The sequence below is a fragment of the Plectropomus leopardus genome, chromosome 8, assembly GCF_008729295.1.
Source record: "Plectropomus leopardus isolate mb chromosome 8, YSFRI_Pleo_2.0, whole genome shotgun sequence".
Lineage (NCBI taxonomy): Eukaryota > Metazoa > Chordata > Actinopteri > Perciformes > Serranidae > Plectropomus > Plectropomus leopardus.
The window spans coordinates 16,237,821-16,260,060 of NC_056470.1; the positions used below are offsets into that span (position 1 = coordinate 16,237,821).

A 22,240-nucleotide genomic window follows, 5' to 3' on the forward strand; every position below is an offset into this window, starting at 1 on the left:
TAAAAAGTTGCAAAAACAGCCAAAAACACCATAATAAGGCATGTTGAAAAAATGACCAAGATGGCAAGGTTGTAATATGGCAGAAAAAAATTAAAATATAACATGTTCCAAAAAACACCTCAAAACAGCATAAAAGAGCGCGCCAGGACTGGCCATAGTATAGTATGTTAAAAAAAAAAAAAACAGCAATAAACACTATAATAATGCATGTTGAAAAAACGACCAAAAATGATCTTGCATAATTTCAGTCTAGATGTCACAACTAATTCAGTTCCTCACTGGTTTTAACCCCCTCATTTTTATTGTTGCTTCTTTTATGAGTTTGTTGTACATTTAGTCATTTTATTCACTTCATGTCTTTGCTGTATTCACTCTTTCATCATTTATCCATACCTATTCTTAAACTCACTTAGCCATAGTCTTTTAGCAGTAGTTTTGCTGTGTAGAGAGTAGTTTAATAAACCCTTCATTTATAAAGATGTTTTTGATTTGTGTGTATGTCTGATTTTAATGGGTGGTGCTCTGTTTTTAAATGTAAACTCATTGTTTCTTATAGCCGAAGCTGAGTCGCATTACTATTTACTACTAGTATAGTATGTCATCAGAAATTACCCAAACACATTATAGTATACAATATTGTCAAAAATGAACCAACATGGCTCAAAAATGTCAGGGCATAGTTTATTGTCCAAAATGACCCAAAAATGTCATAGTATGTCATCAAAAATGACCCAAAAACATCATAGTATAGTATGCCGTCAAAAAAGACCCAAAATAGCGCAAAAATGTCAGTAAAGGATGTCATCAGATATGAGCCCATAATGTCAAAGTATACTCGGCCATCAAAAATGACCCATAAAGGCTCAAAAAGGTCATACTGCGGTGTTATCAAAAATGTATATAAAAAGTATTTTGTCGAAAAGTCATAGTATTGAATGTCAAAAAGTCACTGAATAGTATGTCAAAAAAGTAATTGAATATCATGTTGAAACAACTTTTAAAAAATCACAGGATAGTAAGTACAAAAAAGTCATAGAATAGTATGTCGCAAAAAAAGTGTTAAAAAAGTATATGATGTATACTATGCCTGGTAGCTGTACTCTACAATACATTGTATACTTGTGGTTTTTTTTTTTTAATGTTTTTATCAACATACTGTACTCTTGACTTCTTTTTGACTTACTAAACTGACTGAGTGGATAATTCGACTTCCGGTTAAAACCTCCTGGATGTCTGGATCAAGTTATCAGATAAAAAAGGTGACCACACATTAGCATGTGTTGGAAAAGCTGCCTGCAGCGACCTGCAGAACAGTATTGGAAACATGATTTGTAATGTGAAACTGCTCCATTCAGTGTTTTTCCCAGTTTCAATCACCTTGTCTATTTGTTATGGAGAAAGAGGACCAAAACCCCCTCTAAATCTTACACACTTCACCTTTAAAGTTTCCCCTTTGACACACAATTTTATTTCTACATTCATCTACATTGCTGAATGGGGAGGGCTCACATTTTTAACATGCGTGACTTAGGTGTAAACTAGTTTAAGTGACTCACAACTGTCTGAACCAGATAAAAAAGCAGGTGTGACAGCTGTGGCTGAGACGGTTGGCCATCCCGAAGAGCTACACATTCAAACAGCAATGTTATCACAACGTGTGACCCGAACGAGGAAACACAGTTTGCCTAAAGTCTGTTTCTTACTTGAACCGCAGGGATGGTAAACAAGAGCCACATGCTATTTCCGCACTACCCCAGAGAAGTCATTAGTCACGGTTCAACCCCGAAATCCATAAACTGCTCTGAGGGGATTGCCCAACACAGTGGGCAGGGACCATGTCAACAGGTTCAAGGGAACCCCCTGGTTTAACTGGGGCTGAACGTTACCTAAGGGAACAAAGAATGATTTTTCCAAGAAAGACGTCACGTTCACAAAAAAAATGAAATATGTGTTAATCACATGGAGGCATGCTGTACAAGTTTCAGAGCTACATTTAGTGAAAATAAAAACAGGTTTGATCCACACATCAGCTCATGTGTTGTGCAGGTGATTCATAACTTAGGTTTTGTTTTTCTAGTTGACCTAGAAAAGGTGCAGTTCATTAGAAGGAATCTGCCACAACCTGATGTAACAAAAACACAATGAGGAAAAACTGTGTCCAGATTAGAAACAGCTTTCTAAGACTAACAAAGGCAATCTGCCATCACTTAAACAAAGTGACTCAAAACGAGCCAGCCATGGACACACATTCACACAACACTGTTATTCTACTTGACTCACTTCTAGGCAAGATGAAATTTGACCCAGTAACCCCTGTATGCATTTTTGTCAAAGCAACCCCAAAGCCCTAGTCTGCATTGAGGGCTGCACTAACTAAAGGTTGTTTTTCTACTGTGTGTTTCAGTTTTCACACTCCATAGTGACTGCATGCACACAGACAGGCAGATACACTTGGAGGTACTACAAGGAATTCAGGGCCCCAGGAAAATATGTGCCACAACACCCCCTAAAATATATATGTTCGTACGAAAAGATTATCAACCCCTTCACTGGTCCCCCCACTCACTCACTCCCTGTTTGAAGCTCTTATGGACTCTCTCTCTCTCTCTCTCTCTCTCTCTCTCTCACACACACACACACACACACACTTCAGACAGTAATGTCATGGCAATGATCCCATACATATGCAGTGCATATGTACGCATTTGTTATTGTATGCATGTTGAAAAGTGGGTTAACACATGTCTGATTGAAGGTTTTCCATGACATTATCCACTCACCTGCCAAAGGAGGTCCTGTGAGGCAACCAAGGCCAACAAAGAACATGGAGAAGCCCATGGAGTTGTTGAGTTTCTCTGACCCCACGAGATCTACCTGCAGAGCAGAACAACACATTCAACCTGAAGCTCTTTACACATTGAGTCATCTTGTTTCTTATTTGCATGGTGTTAAGTATTACTTTAGTATAATGTAATAAAAAAAAAGTTCATTGAGTTTAACATGATGGATTGCCTGTCAAAGAAGTTAGCCCAGATATCTGCAAGTTGATATATAAACTGTGATAAAAAGGTCCAAAACCTTAACAAGTATGGCAAGCTTTGGAAAATAGTAGGAGTGCACACATGACATGTAATAAATTGTCAAACACATGCAAGACACTTCTTGTTCTGACACCTCCAGCTTGATGATGAAGCAGTGACCTTTATCAAACCCAGTGACCTCATTTATGTTATCAGGTTATTCATAAGTGGCTCAACATTGTTCTTTAACATTAGTATGGGTTCCTCCAACAGAAACTCATAGGAAACTAAAATTATGCCACTGCGAACCAGTCAAGCAGCACTCACAGTTTACATCCACGTCTGTGAAAACATGGACGATTACACAAATCCTCAACCCCTCAGGAAAATTTCGAGAAGATTAGTGTCATCAATTCAGTATCTGACCAAATGTCTCCTATCCTGTTCCTGCATTAAGACACTGAGCCCAACAAACAACAAAATCATTTGTGATTCAGTGAGTCATCCCTGTATTTCCAACGGCTTTTCAGGCTCAAACAAGGATGTTTTTTTGCGACCCATCGCTGTTTTCCAGTGGTGATAGTGCCATGAAAGGCTGTTGTTTTTTTTTTTATTGTCGCTATGTTTCTTGCTGAGACAGAGCCCCCGGAACCTGGTGTTTATAGCAGAAATATAATCTTTTGCTTACCCTAGCTAAATGTCTTTTGAGTCTAAACCTAACAACACATTAACAAAAGTGTTGTTGAAATACAAAGTTTCAAGTATCCGCTGCATAATGACTTGCATATGTATCGCATCCAAGGCTTGCTAAAATGCCAAAATCTCTCCCACAACTGGGTTAACATTACATGAGCTGCATACAATCCTGCCTACAGAGCTTACTTTACAGAGTCAATTGCCCCAAATTTGAAGAAATTCCCTCAAGGTATTCTTGAGGTATTGCATTCATAAAAATGAAACCGACTCAAGGTCATAGTGACTTTGACCTTTGACCACTTTGAATTTGAATCAGTTCTCCATTGAGTCCAAGTTGACAAATGTGCCAAATTCTAAAGAATTTCCTTGAGGTGTTCTTAAGATATTGCGTCAACAAGAATGAGACTGACAAGGTCACAGTGACCTTGGTCCAGGTCAAGCCCAAGGGAGACATTCTCGAAATATTGCTTTCACAAGAATGGGACGGACAATTGAACAGAAAGACAACCCAAAAACATAAAAGCATAGACTTTTTAACATGGAATAAAAATGTCTTCCTACAGTTAAAAATTGGAGAGGCTAATGCTAAACTTGAAAGAGAAGGACAAGTGCAGTCAGGGGAGAATAACAAGAAGCTGGGGGCAATAACATTGAGCCTTTTTTCTTGTTTCCCTTTTACCAGTCCTATATGACAGCAGGTTTCCCAAACTCAGGTAGGCTCCAGTGAGATTGGTAACATTCTATTTATGACAATTATTTTGGCAATCCTATGGACCTAACTTGCCTTGACGCTCCAGGTATGATGTATGCGGATGGATACGCTCTGTAGCACAAGTAATGATCCGACGCAGATCAACAACATTTAATTAGTAAATAACATATGCCCGTCACAACAGCCCCACTAGCTTGCTGTAACTTGAAAAACAGCTAAGCATTTATTACTTTGCAGCTCTGTTTTCAACATTAACATTGACACGGAATTCGGCTCCTATACAAACCATAGCACAGTCCAAGCCCCATTAATCTAAAAGTACACCTGAAAGTTGTACGTATTGATATTGACAGGTTACAAGAAAGGCTTTTATTTTAATAACACATGGGCCCAATCATAATAATATATATAATAATAATTAATCATAACCAGCATTGTTTCTTTATAAAAAGGTTTTAACTGAAATCATTGGTGCCTTTTACTGTTCCTCAAACACAACAGGTGTAAGAAAACTTCACTTTGGGAGTGACAGCAGGTTACAGGCCTGTGTTTTGAATGTCTGGGAAAGGCTGATAGTTCTTGTCAACACAATACCTGAAAAGGGCATCTGCGATAACATCAGTACAGCCACGTGAACTTGCCAAGTGAAGCTGATGACAGCATTTTTAAGAACATGTTGATACTTGACCTACTTTTCAAAGTCTTTCTTAATAACCCGTTTCTCTGGAGAATAAGTGATTCATCAGCAGGCAGAGACAAGCTTTAATATTAATCTCATTTAAAAAAAACTAGTTCTACTGCACTTCCACTCACATTCAGAAAAAACTGATCCGTCAACATTCAGTCCCAGAGGCATGTCCTGCCCTTTGAGGCTGTGACATCGCCAAGTGAAATCACACCACATGTTCATCCGAACGTTTTTGTTCTCAGGTGTGATATGACCTGACGACACTGGATACTCGCTGACTTAATATGTTGTTCCACCCATAAAGACAGTTGGAAAACATCTCCAGCAGTCTGCTTCAAGGATATTTTTCACTTCAGTGCATGACACAATGACGTAATGAAGCCATGTTCTCATGGTACAAAAGTCCCCAACACACAAATACACTTGTTGTAAATTCAACAGATTAGAGTCTGATTACTGTAGGAGTCTTACTTTGAACCACATACTGATATTATAGTGAGACTGATGCTGGTGGGATTGTGTGAAAAGCATACTGTGCCCTGATCTACTGGCACCGCAGATTCTGCAACATTCAACTGCCTTCAATAATCTTTACAGACTTTCTAAAAAAAGTTTTCACTTGAAGTTGGTTCAGAAAAGCTTTTGCTTTCTGCCCTGCCGTGTCCTGTAATATGACAAGGAAATCATGACTCCATGTCTCTTTGAAGAAACACTTTTATGCTAAGTGCTGGATTAAGACCTTTCGGGGACCTTTGAATTCAAATTGAAGTTTGGTACCAGTTTATTTTATGCGTGAGTTCTAAATAATTCACTGTCAAATTCCCTGTCAAGAATTTTGCACTAATTATAGGGAAAATTGATATTTCTGATTTATTTGACTTAAGTTATACAGTTGTACGGAATTTATAAGCAGCTGTTGAATGTCCTTCAAAGAACTGCTCCATTTATAACTACATGCTGTGTCAATCCAATATTTTGGTCCAGACTAGAGTATTGCAAAAACTATGTGATAAATTGCCATGAAAATTTGTACAGACATTCATGGTCCCCAGAGGAATTTTCTCAGGTGCAACTAGCAGGTTAAAGTTTTCACTTATTTTATGGAATATCTCAACAACTGCTTGATAAATTGGCACTTTTTTTCATTTCATATATATTAACTTTTAAGATCACTTTGCTTCTCATCTAGTGACACAATTCGTTCAAAATTTCAATATGACCAATTACCTTCAAGACCTTCTGCTTTGCACTCATTATTGGGGCTTGTACAATTGAAATTGGACCATAAGTCTTGTTTATTTTTTCACTGTCAACTTTATTCATTATGTAAAGAAACTATTTTTTATGTACCAATTGGACACTGTGTCCATTTCCCAACAATGAATACCAAATTAGTGAACTCCATCCATCCCAAGGAGCTTCTTCTGAATTTAAAGTAACATATCACTATCAACGGGACCTGTCAAGTAAAGCATTACCTATTATTCTTAATAGGGGCTCATTTTGTTCAGATAGACTTCTTACCAGAACAGGCAGCAGCAGAGCCATATATCCACCACAGAAGATGGCAAAGAAGACAGCATAAACCATCAGCAGGATGTAGGATGTTGCCAGTGGGGAGAGCAGGTTGACCAGGCCACAGAGGATCAGGTAGGCCTTGTGGTAATGGTATTTATGGAACAGGTTCCTGTCTGTCACCCAGCCCGAGGCCAGCTGGGCGATGGTCTCTGTGATACCTGCAACAGAGACAGGTGAGGTCTGTAAATGTCAAAGTAAAACTGTAAGATAAAGATGAGTCATGCAGGTGAGAGCAAGAGACTGAGCAATTAGACAAGTAAAAAGGAGACCTTTCTTTCTGTTTTCTTGTTTGTTTTAAACGTATGTGCGCAGAGCTCCTTGGAAAGCAACATTGACACAGAGTGGATTATCCTGGTCGTATAAAGTGAACTGTTTCTTTAAGGACAGAGTATAAGAGACGACTGGCAGACTGGGGGATGCAAACAATAAAATATTCAGGTAGTAACAGGAAGCTGCTCTTTGGTAATGGAGTTTTTGAAGAAATTCCAAAACACAAGAGCATTGCTCCCCCTCTTCACCTTTAAATAAAAATTGTTTTCAGTAATCAAGAAGCTTCCCTTTAGAGAATATATCCAGTCCAGCCACAGATGTCTTGTTACCGGAATAATATACTTAATAAAGCAGAATGATAATTAAACTGGGTATAAATTTGAAAATAATAAGAGATAATAAGAAATAAATACAACCCTAAAAAGTTTCTGTCCATGCAGATTGTTTGGTCCTAGCTGAAATACCTCAGCTATTAGAGGTATTGCTATGAAATTCTGCAAAGACATTCATGGTTCCCTAACATTGGTGATCCTCTGGCTTTAACTCTATCGCATTCATGAGGTTAACATGTCAGTTTTTTTAAGTGAAATATCTTGACAACAGTTTGATTGATTACCATGAAATTTGGGTCACACATCCATGTCCCCCTCGGGATAAATTGTAGTAGTGTGGCATTGTGAGTATTTTTGCATTTAGCTCAAACCACTGCTGTGCCTGATTCCTCACATAACACCTTTCCAACAAATTAGCTCTGGTTCTTAAACCGGCTTAGCTCAAGATTTTTTGGGCTATCTAGAGAATCAGCCAGCGTTTCCACTTTAAATCCATTTGTCCTTTGGTGTCAAGATGATCCTAGTGGAACTTCAATACAAATGCTGCGACAGCAGACCAGTGGTCAGAGACTGACAGTTATGTCTGCATCATAAAATGATGCTTAGTTACACAGAAAGAGTTAAATGTCAAAGTCAGGCAAGGCACTGCAAAGTGTAGTTCAAGTGCAGCTAGGCAATCCACGAGGGTATCCACCTCACATGCAGGCACTTGTGAGCGTTCCTTTAAGTCATGCAAGTATTTCATGTACTGCAAACAGAGCGTGGAGGAGGTGACTGAGTGTGTGTGTGTTCGTGCGTGCGTGTGTGTGTCAGGCAAAGACAGAATGCGAAAGAAGGGTGACACTGCAGCAGAACTAGGTCTGCATTAATAACAAACGTGATGTCTAGACAAGTCTATTTCGAGTTTGTTCCCATCCTGGAGAACGTTTCCACACACAGTGGGCAGAAATACATCCATCTGTTAACATCTGTATTACACTAGTATCACCCAGGCAAACTACTCATTATGCACTCCATCCCATCTGATTGATCGTTTGCTCCAGTCGGGTATGATGACTGAGCAGATATGTGCTGTTCTCTGCTGAGGTCAACTGGAACGCGATAGGCGGTGCAGAAACTGCAGTGGTGTATTGACCGCCGCAGGAATAGCTACAAGCAGGCAGCGCTGAGCCATTGATCAATGAAACAAACTGGTTCTATGCAGATCAGAGTTACCCATCCTTTGCTCAGCCTCTGCACCACAGCTGCACAGGCTGCAGCCACTGGCACTCAGCTTGAACTCAAAACTGATGAAAAATGCTGAATATGGATGTTTGCATATAGTTTGTGCTACCAAGTGTAGTATGCAGACTTATTTTTATTATGAATGAAAGCTTCCTTACATAAATCAACATGTGGATTTAACTAATGACAATCAGTGACATCTTCTCTTTACGGCTTTGAATGAACTTCACATGAATAAACGATGAAATGCCTCGCCTGTGAACACCTCTGCTTTCCTTACATAACTCTCGAGTGTTCCTCTCCTCCGAGGTTAGAAAGATGACATGAGGCAGCTGTGCCGTGTTTATGTGTTCTCCTCTAGCGACCCAAGACAGTGTCCTGGGGTGTCCCCTGCTTGCATCCAGACGAGTTGTAAGTTTGTTTGTGTGTTTTAGCCTCAGCAGGTTTGTCCAGGCCTGCAGCTGTTCCTGTTCAAACTCAGAACACTGCGGTTTAAATTTGGCCTTTCCGAGTTGCACCTTAAGCCCACCGCATCAGGGACATTATTAGTTATCTCCATAGTGCTGACAGGTATATAGTAGGTGTACAGCAGGGATACTCATCTTGCTTTGCCTTGGGGCCACTTTTGCAAAATAACCAGGGGCCATGTTTGGGGTCAGTTGTAGCAGCCCCAAACATGTTTTTAGGATTTTAGGATATTTCTAGGATTTTATGACATTTCTGGGATTTTAGGACATTTCCAGAATTTGAGGACATCATCAGATTGTAAGACACTTCTAGGAGTTTAGGACAGTTCTTAGATTTAAGGACGGTTCTCAGATTTCAAGGCAGTTTTTGGATTTAAGGACATTTCTAGGATTTTAAGGAGGTTCTAGGACTGTAGGACATTTCTAGGATTTTAATAGATTTCTAGGATTTTCAGACATTATGGGCTTAGCTAGGACCTCTGTCAGGGCGTTAGGGGAATCTTCCACTGGCACTTCTTTTGATAAACAAGCTCTATTTTAATGCTGTTTTATGCACTTTGGCACCATGTGTGTACTAAGAGAACAAAAACAATTCCTTGTATGAATTACTTTATTTTATTGCAAAACAGAAAATAGTTGGGAGGCCACCCTGTTAGGGGCCGGCTTTGGTCCGCTCACAGTAAGTTAAGTATTACTGGCATACAGTATACGCATGCCTCTGGGCATTAACGGAATCATCAAGTACCATTTCCTTTCTTTCAAAGAAAGGGCATTTTGTCACCACATTAAAGCAAAAGGTTATAAAGGCATGTTGGTTTTCCCAGCTCCTCTAAGGTGGCACTTGGCTGGTCCTGTCTCCTCTTTTGTACGCACTGCCGCCTCAGTGCTCCTCTGCAAAGTATCAGCCACTTTATAACTGGACTCAGAACAGAATTGGGAGCCCCTCTTGTCATCCCGCCAAAAACTTTACTTGGTTAGCTGTTGCTTAGCGACTCCAGTACTTGTGGCTGAGGGTTGACGAGCAGGCTGACCCGGACGATAGTGGCCTCCTTCCCTCAGCCGAGTCAATGGGCCTCTATGGCAAGCGTTGGGTCTGGGGAAAGGGGGACACTGGGATGGTGGCTTTGTGGTGCGGGTGGCACCCTGTCTCTCTCGCTCTGTCTTTCTTTCTCCCTCATCCAAGTGCACGTGAAAAGAGAATGTGACAGAACAAACATGCCTGAGTCAAGAGAATCTGTCAGTCTCGCTGCGGGCTGGCGCTGATCACTGGCATGAAGCTTAGAAATCACAACACGGACTATAAGGGAGAATTCAGACATCTGTATGATCTGTTTTTTCTTACACCTCAATAGAAACACTTTAGAGATTTGTTTAAGAGCTCATAAAGCCAATTTGTCAGCTAATTTTAACATACCCCCTGAAATTTTAAACAGCGGTGTTATTTGACACCAAACTTAGTTTTGGCTTAGTCCATAAATGTTTAAATCTCAGCTGTGTTGCTTGTGCAGGAGAGTGTTTTCTTGAGATCTTTCTTACATTTTCCTCCAGTTCCTCCAGCAGTGGAAGTGTCCAGCTGCTCATGCACACTTAAGCTGATAAAGGTAACACTGCATATACACAGACCATCTACATAATGTACACTTAAATGATGGATTTTTTCAGGACACCAAAATAATCCTTTTGGCAATCTAAAACCATTTCTTCAAAAGCCAAAACATTGCTATATAATTCACACATTTAGATTTCATTTCATACTGATGAGATGTGATGTAAAAAAATTAAGAAATGTGACAAATGGTTAGCACTTCTTGTGTTACTATGATGACATTGCCTCTCATCCCCTCTCCCTTTAATGCATCCAAAAGTAAGTGATGTGACCACTTAAATGTAATTATCCTTGTCTAAAAGACATCTTTCTTTAAAGGTAATGCTATCTCTGTCTGCATTGGACTTATTACCAAGGGATGGATTACAAGACAGAAGCATGTAACTCATAAACACACAACCCCATCTGGAGCATTTCAATTATTCACCAAGCCTGACCAAGCACTCTTAAAGAATTACACGCACATGTGGTCGCTGGTCAAAATGTTAATGCTGTTTTCTGTTCATATGGAGTGGCCTCATCAATGGCATACTGCTGAACCCACCCGCTCTGGCCAGTGGAACAAAGTTCAGCTTTTATGTAAGCACATTCATTACATAAGACTGCAGAGTCTGAGCAGCTCATGAATTATTAATGCCTAGAAGTTGACTGAGGACTTTTTATTTTTTTGCATTGCTTCTTAAACCCAGTCTTAAAGCAACCTGGACCTCCCTCTGCACAGTTGCTGTGAATTTCCTGCTGAAAGTCACGTTTTAAGTCACGTTCAAAGGCATTAAAGGGACACTTCTCCCCACAAACCAACAATACATATTTTTCCTATTACCTGCTATGCCAGTTGTCAATCTGGATTGTTTTGGTGTGAGTTGCAGAGTGTTGGAGATATCAGCTATGGAGATGTCTGCCTTCTCTCCACTATAATGGAGCTAGTTGGCACTTGGCTTGAGGATGCCATTAAAGTTTACATCTCATGCTGTCACAAGCACAAGCCTCTTCTGAGCTTTTTTCTGATCAATGATAGGTTGGAGGGTGTATTTCTGTTTAAAGAAAATAGTTCCTTTTATAAACTGCTCACAATACAGTCTGTGCATTATCTTGAGCAACTAAATCATGATTTTTGGAAAGAGCCATTGCTGTTGAGTTTTTCAGATGCATTTTTGATGCATTAAGTACCTCAAGCTGAGTGCCATCCAGGTCCTATTATATTCGAGAGAGAGCAGACATTTCTGTGACCGTTATCTTCAACACTCTGCAACTCACACCAAAGTGTAAGGCATATCTAGAATGATAAATAGCTCAGCTGGTAAGAGGAAAAATTACTATTTAACTAATTTTGAGGTTACCTGTCCAAAATATACAGTCAATTTAGTCAATGTCAGTCAGATTTATAGATATATGTCAGAGCATCAGGGCTCTTTATTAACTTTATGTTTTGCCAACATTTCAGACCGTCAAATGCAGCCTGGTGACTAATCTTGAAGATGGAAATGTGTGCAATACCTTCTGTAAGTCCACAAGTTCCTACTTTCAAGCAAATAAGTGCATTTAAATAGGAGAAGCATGCCTAAACTTGTACATTAAGCAACAGCTTGTTTATTTCCCCAAAGATGTATGTATGAAAAACAGTGTGCCCCGTTCCCCAAACGTCAAGCTATTCCTTAAAGGTGGATTATAAAAAATGTAGTTGATCAATGTGTGTCTCACCTGCCACAGAGATGATGAAGGAGGCGTCCATGGCATCGATGCCAAGGTTTCTGGCTCGGGCAGACAGGTGGAAATAGGGGATGAAGTAGGCAAGCTGGCTGAAGACCAAAGACCAAGTGTAGATACAAAAGAACGGGTCCTTCAGCAGAGAGAAATCCAGTACTTTGGCTTTTATGACGGTCAACTCACTCGGCGTGCTGGCATGCGAGGGAACTCCCACAATGGTGGATCCATTCATGCTGCCATTGAGCTCAGCTGAGCTGTCTGGAGTTGTGGGTTTACACTGACCCAAGTCATGGCGGGGTTCATGGCCGTTCACACCATTGAGGACCAGCCTGGTCAGTTCAGGGTTCACTGACTGGTCCTGGAGTCCCTGAGTACACTGGCCCCCCGTATTCTCAGTGTCCCCATGAGGGGGAAGAGGAGGAGGGGAGGGAAATGAGTCTGATTTGGAGATGCCATTGGATAAGTGAGAGGAACCATTTAAGCAGCTTTTAGTGTATTCCTTCTCTGAGGAGCTCTTGATTGAAACAGCAGGGCTCTTTTGAATGGGAAGAGAGGTAGGGTTTGACACGGGAGGCTTCACTCTGATGGGTCGCAGAAGCATCCCAGTGGCCACCAGATTCAGCATGAGACCACCGAGAATCAGCATTGCACCTGTGGGGGACAAAGAGAGCTCAAGACCCAAAATATCACCTGGTATATGTCCATGTATTTATTCTTGCAAAAAAAGGAAACAGGCTAACATACATTATACAGTGTGCACCAATCATTGACACTTTTGTCCTGCATACCTTGCCAAGCATACTGGTCCAGGAGCAGCTGAGTGAACGGAGCAAGGGCAAAGGTCAAACCCATCCCAGAACGTCCGATTGCATACGCTGTCGCTAACCTCTTTCGGAAGTACAGCGCTGTGACCACTGAGAAGGATTGGTATAGTAGTGCAAAACCAATTCCTGTAAGGAGTAAAAATGTTTAGCATCATAAGACTGTGTCTTTCAGAGGACTTTGGGGTCACAAGAGAAAAAAATCACTAAGAGATATGGGCTGAGATGTCCTCCTGCAGAGGGTGACCTTGGTTTAAAGTCATGAGGGAAACAGCAAGTTTGGATCACACTGGTTGACAGATTTCTACTTACCAACTATCACTCCCATGCTGATGTAGAGGAACACCACACTGTTGGCAAAAATGCTCATGAGGAAGCCTCCACTAACCAGAATTGCCCCGACGATGGAGGTAACCCTGGTTCCTACCTTGGCACAGGCTACAGAGGCAATGGGTGCTACAGAGGATAAAGGAGACGAGGCATGAAGATATAAGTTGGGTTTCCATCCAAATGTTACACAAATTACTACCCACTACTGTTAAAGAAATATTGAGAGTTGGTTCAGATAAGCAGTAGGTGGAACTTATTGTCAGAAGTCTGCAGAAGAGGCCGCAGCACTTAGAAAAAGCACCAGTCAAATCTCAAACGAAAGAAAACAATAAATGTATAATAGCGGAGAGCACACTGGACAATGGAAATAGAGAGTTTTGAACAACTGATATTACAGCTGTGTGCTCTTGGAGGAGTTCTTGCCAGTTTGTCAAAAGCCATCCACCAAGACAAAGACAGCTTTCAGTGGCCTCTCAATTCTGGTATGTCATCCTTTATTCACTTTCCATTCTTTTTATTGCCATTTACCTTTTATCGATACATCTACTTTTCCATCTCCCCGAAAGGTAAAAACCTTTTATGTGATTTTTTTAAGAGTTTTTTTTTCCTTTTCACATAGCATTTTTTATGTACAAAATTAAAAAGGCATGAAAAGAGATGGATGGAAAACACTCCTAAAGATTTTTTTTTCAGTTGTTCAAAAGTGTAAACATGGAGAGGAAAAGTGGCTCAAAACAGTAAAAGCATTGCTCTCTTCCTACAGATTTAGTGGTGGCATGAAGGAGATAGGGGACTCAATTCTATAAGACAAACATCTTTGATATAATTATCTTTAATTATCTTTAGACCCAGTCTATAAATTCTAGGCAGAGCTGTGATGGGGATGCATACAATAGGGTTTAGGGTTTTTTTCACATACGAACCTCCAGACAGACGCAAACTTGACATGATGGAGCCGATCCAGCTGATGCTCTCTGATGAGCCTCCAAACTCGTCTTGGAACGCCACAAAGAAGATCCCAAAACTCTTCAGTGTTCCCATTACTAGAACATTCACCTGTACGCACACACACACACACACACATACACGATGACTTGGAAAAAATGGGAAAGAAATCATTGCTGGCAAGACGAGGGAATCCTTTTCCTAATGTTGTCAGACGCTTAGAACAACAATCTGAGCCTGTCAGTGGCAAAAACAAACACCTTTAGCGGATGTGCCCTGCATAGTTACATTGCAGCTTGTTTTGGCAATGCCGGCCGCAGCCTTCTGACTCAATACTGGACCAATTTTTAACACTGTTGTTGCCAACATTCACTTAGACACAAAAACATGGAAAAATAGGATTGAACAATTCTAAAGTTACCGTTTTATTACTGTTCTTGCTAAAGGCTGTAAAGAACACATATAAAGACTAAAGAAAAGAAAATGTGAAAATATTTAATAAACAATAATGACCTGAGACATTTTTTTTAAATGTCTGATTATTTTTTTATTATTATTATTTATTTTTTCATTTTGCTGCCACCATCCTATTGGGATCTCGTTAAGGCACTGTGCTGGTCAACAGCATTAACTTAATATTTGCATGTTAAAGAGATGGGGAATCAAAAAAAAGGTGGACATACCAGGAAGCAATGTAGCACCACCATCCAGCCCCAACCTCCATCTGGAGGGTCCTCATACTGGATCTCTTTCTCCTTCTCCTTCTTTGTGCTCATGGCATCCTTCCTGAACAGGTTCATGGTTGCCTTGGTTTCACTAGAAGAAAAAAATATCAGTAACTTTGCAGCCTCATCAGAAGCATTCAACACATATTTTAGCATATCAGTACTTATTAGGGATGTCCCAAACGGATCGGAAGGATCAGTATCAGGTCTGATCAACACATTTTTTGAGCACACGCCCCACCAAATCTCTTCTTTAAATCCACCCATCACAGGTGTCATAAACGGAGAGCACGATTTACAGCAGATATTCATGTTTAATTGTTAATACTGCTACTCCAATAATTAGAATGTTATTTCTTTCGTGTTCAAGTGAAGCTGCTACACCACTTTAAGTGGAATTTCAATTTTTGCTGTTCATCTTTAGTGAACAAGTTATACTATAATGCTGTAATAAGCGGAACTGAGATAGATTTTTGGATTTTTTTGACTGGGAATATTAAAGTTCAGCTATAACAATTCTTTGAAGTGGAACTGTGATTATATTACTCATTTATAGTGTTCTGCACTTCTATTACAATGCTACACTAAGTGGATTTGAGAGCCATTTCTGAAGACATTTGAATTTGTTTGTTTACTTTTTATGTTAAAAAAAAACACGTCACGGTACAGAACGATCCTGTAAGAATGCTGTGGGAAACTTTGATGAATAGAGGAACAAACTCGACAGGCTACAGTCATCCTTACCTGAATACATTACTTCATTACAACACAAATTTGGCCAAAGAAGCTCTTGGTACAGGACACACATGGATATTATATTCACTCAGCCTTATACAGTGTATCTTACATCATACAGAATCACGTGTAATCATGCTACCTTAAAGGACATCTACAAGCTCCTCATCTTATCTTTACCTCTGGAGCCTCTTTGCATCTTTTATGCCAAACTAAAGGGCTCTTAGGTATCTGAAAATACCAAACAAGATTATAGACAAATGATTTTGATGGTCACTCACATGCACAATATTGTGAATATTTTTCTCTGCCACAAAACATAAAGGATAGTAGACAGTATTGCTGCATTAACTTGTTAAGTCACTGAACTGTGAAACAGGCTGGTTACAGTACAGCTTAACGGTTACTTTTCCACCTCTTTTGCTCTTATTACAGCTACTGCTCTGGACTCGGTGTCTCAGCAGTGTTTACATTTAGTGTAAATATTCAATCACGTGTACCTTAAAGCTCACTCTAAGCACGTAACTGCATGTCTTCGCCATGATCTGCTAAAGTTTGCCTCACCGGTGATGACGTTTTAACTTTGTGATATTTCATTTTGTGAGCCAAAAATCCCCAAAGACTGTTCCAGGAGACGATTAAAATCTAAAAACCCTCTCACCTGCTTCGAAATGGACTTTGGAGACTTGAAAGCACGCAGTTGCTGTTTTAGTAAAATTTTGGATTTACTTAAGTTGGGTACAAGCACTCATAGACCATGATTAAAGTAGCAAAGGACTTTAATTCTGACAAAATTAAAGACATTTTCTATTCTATTTCTATTTCTATTCTATTCTATTCTATTTCTATCTAACACTAAATCATAAATTGCACAGATTCATACATAAAGATTTGCTAGAATGCAAGAACTTAAGTGTTTCACACTCATTATTTCCTGGGGGAGGACCCCCAACCTCCCCTGTTTTCTATGTGCCCCCCACCCCAAATGTTGAAATGAATGGATGCTCTTATAAGGACTTGAAGCCACTGTAATGATTTTTTCTCTCATCTCATGCTGCAACAGCAGCATTTTCCAGAGATCAGAATTATTTTACAGCAAGACAATACGCTGATGATGAAGATATTGCAGTTTGTACTTTGCTTGTGGCAGGGGGGTAAAAATTGATTTCTGAGTGAATTCCTAATTAAATGTTTTGTTAACAAAATGTCATGTATAGTGTGCATAATTTTCTGTTTTTTCTATATGTAAGGGCATATAGTATTTGTGTAACCTGTGAAGTTAAGCCGTAAAGACTGCAGCTTTGTGAAATGAACCTGAGCTCCTGCGGTGAGATGATTGAGGAACGACCTGTTCATGCCTGTGTTGAGAGCCAGATTTACTGCAGTGTGACCTTGAATTACTTTGAGCCTTTCTTGGAAGTTTCCAAAAGGATCCTCCTCCCAAAACTTTGACTTGTGTCTGCAGATATTTAATGAGATGTGTTAAAAACTAGGGACACCGCCTTGTAACTGTATGCCTCTGTGAACCAGACAAGTTGCTGTTACAGTTTGCATCAATTTCTGTCCAGACTCTATGACAGCTGATAATGCTTCTACAATTCTACAATTTCATTTAGCAGACGCTTTTATCTAAAGCGACGTACAACACAAGCAAGAATTTAGACTTAAGGAAAAAAACCCTTAGTAAGTGCAAAAAGTGCTTCAGGTGTGATTGGTCACAGGTATTGCCGTCTAGTGGCAGAAGAAGTGCCGCACAGCCCCCCCCCGCCCCACCCCCCCACCCCCCCCCCCCCCCCCCCTTTTTTTTTTTTTTTTTTTTTGGAACCAAAGTAATAACCAGTGGCGATCTCAGCATCTGAGATTTAACAATCTCAGTATCACTACTTACGATGACAGTCAACATACAACATCACACAACTTTGTCAGTGCTAGATAAGTGCTTCAGATGTTGCTGCGAAAAAAGCTAGATATTCTTAAGTATGGATGCTTCACAAACATCTTCCCCCAAGCAGCACAGCAGATCTACAGTTTCAAGGTGGAGACCTGAGATCAGTGACACCAGTTCAGTGTCTGACCAAATGTCTCCCCTTCTGTTCCTGCATTATGGCATTGAGTAATGGCCAGAGAAATGTTTTTGAAGAGCATTTTGATGTCACAGTGAAGCTGACCTTTGACCTTTTGGTCATAAAATAAAATAACTTCATAATTTTATCCTATTAGACATTTACGTCGAATTTTGTGACAATAAGTGTATGAATTCTGGAGTTATGGCCAAAAGTGTGTTTTGTGACGTCACTGTGTCCTTTAACCACCAAAATCAGTCTAAGTGGGTGTTGCCAAATTTGAAAAAATTTCCTAAAGGCATTTTTGAGATATTGCTTTCACAAGAATGAGACAGATGTGAGGTCCCCTTGACCTTTGACCCCTAAAATCTAATAAGTTCATCCCTGAGCCCAAACATTTTGTGCCATATTTGAAAAAAATCCCTCTAGGCGCTCTGTTCACAAGAATGAGACGGACAGACAGACCCACAGACCGACATCTGACAGATGCACAACCTGAGGCTATTGCCAGCCTCAAGGTAGGAAAACATACAAAGCTTTGCTTATTCATGCATGAGCTAGGGTGTCGAATATGTACAAATAGATCAAATTCTTATGTATAGTTTTGGATGAAACACACTTCACAGACAAATACTGGTCAATATCAAGATTTTAACTAGAATTAAGTTCAATTTTAAATTAATTAAACCTTTGCAGAGCTCACAGCAGGATGAAAAGGGTGGTGTTAATAAGAGGACATTAAGCAAACTCAGCTATTTACTGTATATATACATAATGTGTGTCCCAGTAAAGCATCTGCACTGAATCCCAAGTCAAAGAAGAACGTGCATTGCAAGTGAGCAGTAATGCACCACGGCTGACAACACAAAGACGAGTCAAGTCTGTTCAGCTTTAAGTTAAAAGTTTAAGGTTAACCAGAGAAATGCAAAGCTCTTGCTCTGATGCCAGGTGACTGCCACACACTGTGTGGTGTACCTGGAGCTGAAGATACACATGCTGTCCAGAGGGGACAAGCAACGTGAACAGGCAATGTTGTCCCAATGCAACGATAAAATAGCTATTATTATTATTGTCATTATTATTATGCTGTACCTGTAGCATAAAGCAATTTGACTGACGTACGTCAGGTCAAATACTGACCATTGACCAGGCAACAGTCTTAAATTGAAGAAATTGAGGTAAAACATGTCTCAGCCTCAGACACTGGAGAGCAAAGAGACCTTGAACAAAGTCTGAGAGGTAAACCTGTGTTTATTATCACCAGTTTTTTGTAGCCTGCATCACTAACTGGGTCCGACTAAGACATGTATAAGAAGCAGAGACCACATTAGGCAGAGAGCACAGAGCGGATTAAAAGGGGAATGAATTGGGCCAGTGTACTGCGAGGAAAGTATTTCCCCCCCATGTGCTCTACACACGTTGTCCTCAGAGTGTGGTTGAGTGCATGTTTGTGAATGTGCCGGGGGTCTGAGGGTTTGAGCGATGGGGGATTGGAGATCAGAGCTTTGTAGTGAGATATTAACACCATGTTACTGCACACTTCCACCACGAGTCTCTCTCTTCGACTTTTACTTTAGCTGCTTTACTTGGTCAATAATGTTCTCAGAAATCTGTCCCCATATGACACTATTTATGAAGCCATAAATTTAAAAAAAGGATGACCAGAGGAAAAGAAGTATCCCAACAACCAATCAGACAAACTATAAATTATATAAATTGATCTTTGCCTAAAAAAGGAAAATAAATAAAGCTACTAATCTTAATTTATGTTTACTTTGTATTTGAGTCAAGTTTGCTCAAAATGTAGCTGTATTTACTTAGTTTTGTGAATATGTTGCAACTTAAAAATGGAATTACCTTATTTTTTCTAAGTAACTTCAGTAAACAATGTCTGTCTGACTTAACTTGATAATGACAAACAGGATTTTCCCAATAACGAAGTTAATAGGAAAATACAAATATGACTGACTAGTTTGCAACCAGCAGAATACAGATATATAGCACATTTAACTTGGTTTACTGAAGTTGCTAAAACTTAGACAGATTGATTTAATTAAACTTGTAATTTACAAGTTGCAACAACTTCACAAAATTAGGTAAATATAACTAGTTTTGAAGAAAGTTAACAATAACATATAAAGTTATCATAAATTAGGCTAAAAGTAAAATCAACTTGTAGGATTTTACAGTGCACTATAAACAGATGTTTTCATCTTCACCCTCTGAAAGCCTGATTTGGTCCAAATCTGTGCATCGAATCCAGGCTGAGCAAACTCAAAACAGAAATCTTAAAGGGGCCCTGTGGAGTTTTATTGTATACAAAAGTGATGTTTACATTCACTGTTACTCACCAAAACACATTGTTTGTATCCTCCAGCTCTAAAAAATGTGTCAAGAGGAATTCCTTTCTCATAAAAAACTTGAAAACAAATGCAAATTTCATTTTTGTCAGCTCTCTAGAATAATACAGTCAGTGGTTTTTCAGTTCAAAAGATAAACTTTGCTGCAATAAAAGGGGAATGAAGAACTCTTTAAAACTTTATCTTATTCGATGAAATTGATATTTTTTTTAAATTGCTTTGGAGACATTACTTACAGTTTAAAAAAGTAATAATAAACATATTGCAGCAAATTTAAAATTGCAATATTAAAGCATTGTGACCTAATTATCATAATAATATTGTATGACTGGGTCTCTGGTGATATCCATCCCAAGAATACTGTAACAATTTTATTGCACACAACAAAGGTCCATGACTTTCCAAAACTTTCAATGATTTTTATAAATTCCATGACTTTTTCAGGCCTGGAAAATAAGATTGCAAAATTCCATGACTTTTCCAGGATTTCCATGACTGTGGGAAACCTGATATTTAGGTGTGTTTCCACCAACTGTTAATCAGTGGAATTACTGGCAGGAATATGTATTGCATCACCCGGGTGCATGTGCGCCATGTGGGGACACTGCTCCATGTCTCTACTAGAGGTCAAAAACTCCACAGGGAACCTTTTACAAAAAGAATCGCTCTGCATTTTTGGGATATACGTGTATATGCTTTCCAGTAGTGAGTACTGTCCAGTACTGCTCCAATAGAAAAAAAAACTACTGTCTGTTATATAGAGAGAACTGAATGACCCCCTCACTGCCTCGACCACCAGCAGGAGTTGCCTGTGCAGTGACAAGGACATGATCCCTCACAGGCTTCTCACCTGTAAAAACTGCCAGTTGTGTTTGTTGGATCGCACGATCACTGCTTGAAACTGCAGTTTTGCCCCTGCACATCCAACCAACAGTTTTGTGAACCATATTTATTACATTCACATGTAAGAAAGGTAGTCCGATTATTAACACAAACAAATTAGGATCATAATCACTACTGACGTTCAAAAACCTTCAACAAAATCAGATTTTAAATGTAGTTATAGAGTGCTTTCAACTGCAGGAAAGAAATTCAGGCCAGGATTAAGCAAGATCACAGGGTCCTGAACAGGATTGCATCAGAGTTTAAATCAAAACTATAAGAGGTGGAAAAAAGAGAAAGAGTGACAATCACAGAAAAGCAAGTAGGTCCGAGATCAGACAGGTGTGTACCCCAAATTTACAAGAATCCTGTCTTTATACAAATAAAAAATACAAAATGTTGCATGCAACTTTCGTTTGATATGAGCCTAATAAATTCAAATACAAAAGCCCAGTTTGAAACTTCTTGGAAGGTAATGTTCATTTCACAAATTTCATTATAATTATGGCACAGCTATATATGAGAACACTCATCTATTTCTCTATGAAATTTTCAACACTATAAAATGACATTTTAATATTAACAGGCCTGCACTTGCATAAACAATGTATGATTTCACATATACTTAAAGATGCAAGCTAAGCTTTCAGAGCAGATGGGCTGACAGGCCTTTTAGGATATTGTAGGTTCACATTCTGTCTCTCACATGCCCAAATGTACATGGAAACAGTTTTCGGATGCTGTAATTTTTCCTCCTCACCAGAAAAAAAAGCTCCCTCATCATCAGGATCCCAGTGTAAGAGTCAAGGGACAAAATCCAGAGTTTCAGTTATCAGAAAAATCAAGTGGTTTTCTCAAGCTTTAGCGTACTATCCCTCTAGTGCAGCTCAACAGGGAAACAGGGATGGAATTTCACAATAACAAGACTGTAACTTTGGATATATCAACATAATTTGACTAAGTCATGTTTCAGCTAAACTTTAGGTTGCATATTTCCACAATGTGTGGATTTTGTCCTCTATCTTTACACTGGAATCAAACTGCCCTCATTTTGGCCAGAATGGACAGGAGACAGTGTT

At 39.5% G+C, this 22,240-nt stretch overlaps 1 protein-coding gene across 3 annotated transcripts in view; it reads right to left on the minus strand.

Moving 5' to 3' along the window:
• slc16a4 (solute carrier family 16 member 4) overlaps window positions 1–22,240 on the minus strand; it is a 65,791-nt gene that overhangs the window by 39,112 nt on the left and 4,439 nt on the right. For 2 of the 3 annotated variants that reach the window (XM_042491269.1, XM_042491268.1), the window contains exons 4-10: window positions 15,080–15,212; window positions 14,375–14,507; window positions 13,434–13,577; window positions 13,089–13,250; window positions 12,295–12,951; window positions 6,641–6,852; window positions 2,781–2,874 (exon numbers count right to left, since the gene is read on the minus strand). In XM_042491269.1, coding sequence (XP_042347203.1) covers window positions 2,781–2,874; window positions 6,641–6,852; window positions 12,295–12,951; window positions 13,089–13,250; window positions 13,434–13,577; window positions 14,375–14,507; window positions 15,080–15,196 — 1,519 coding nt within the window. In that variant the 5' untranslated portion in view covers window positions 15,197–15,212. The remainder of the gene's footprint in view (window positions 1–2,780; window positions 2,875–6,640; window positions 6,853–12,294; window positions 12,952–13,088; window positions 13,251–13,433; window positions 13,578–14,374; window positions 14,508–15,079; window positions 15,213–22,240) is intronic. The other variant, XM_042491270.1, reaches the window with a different exon arrangement.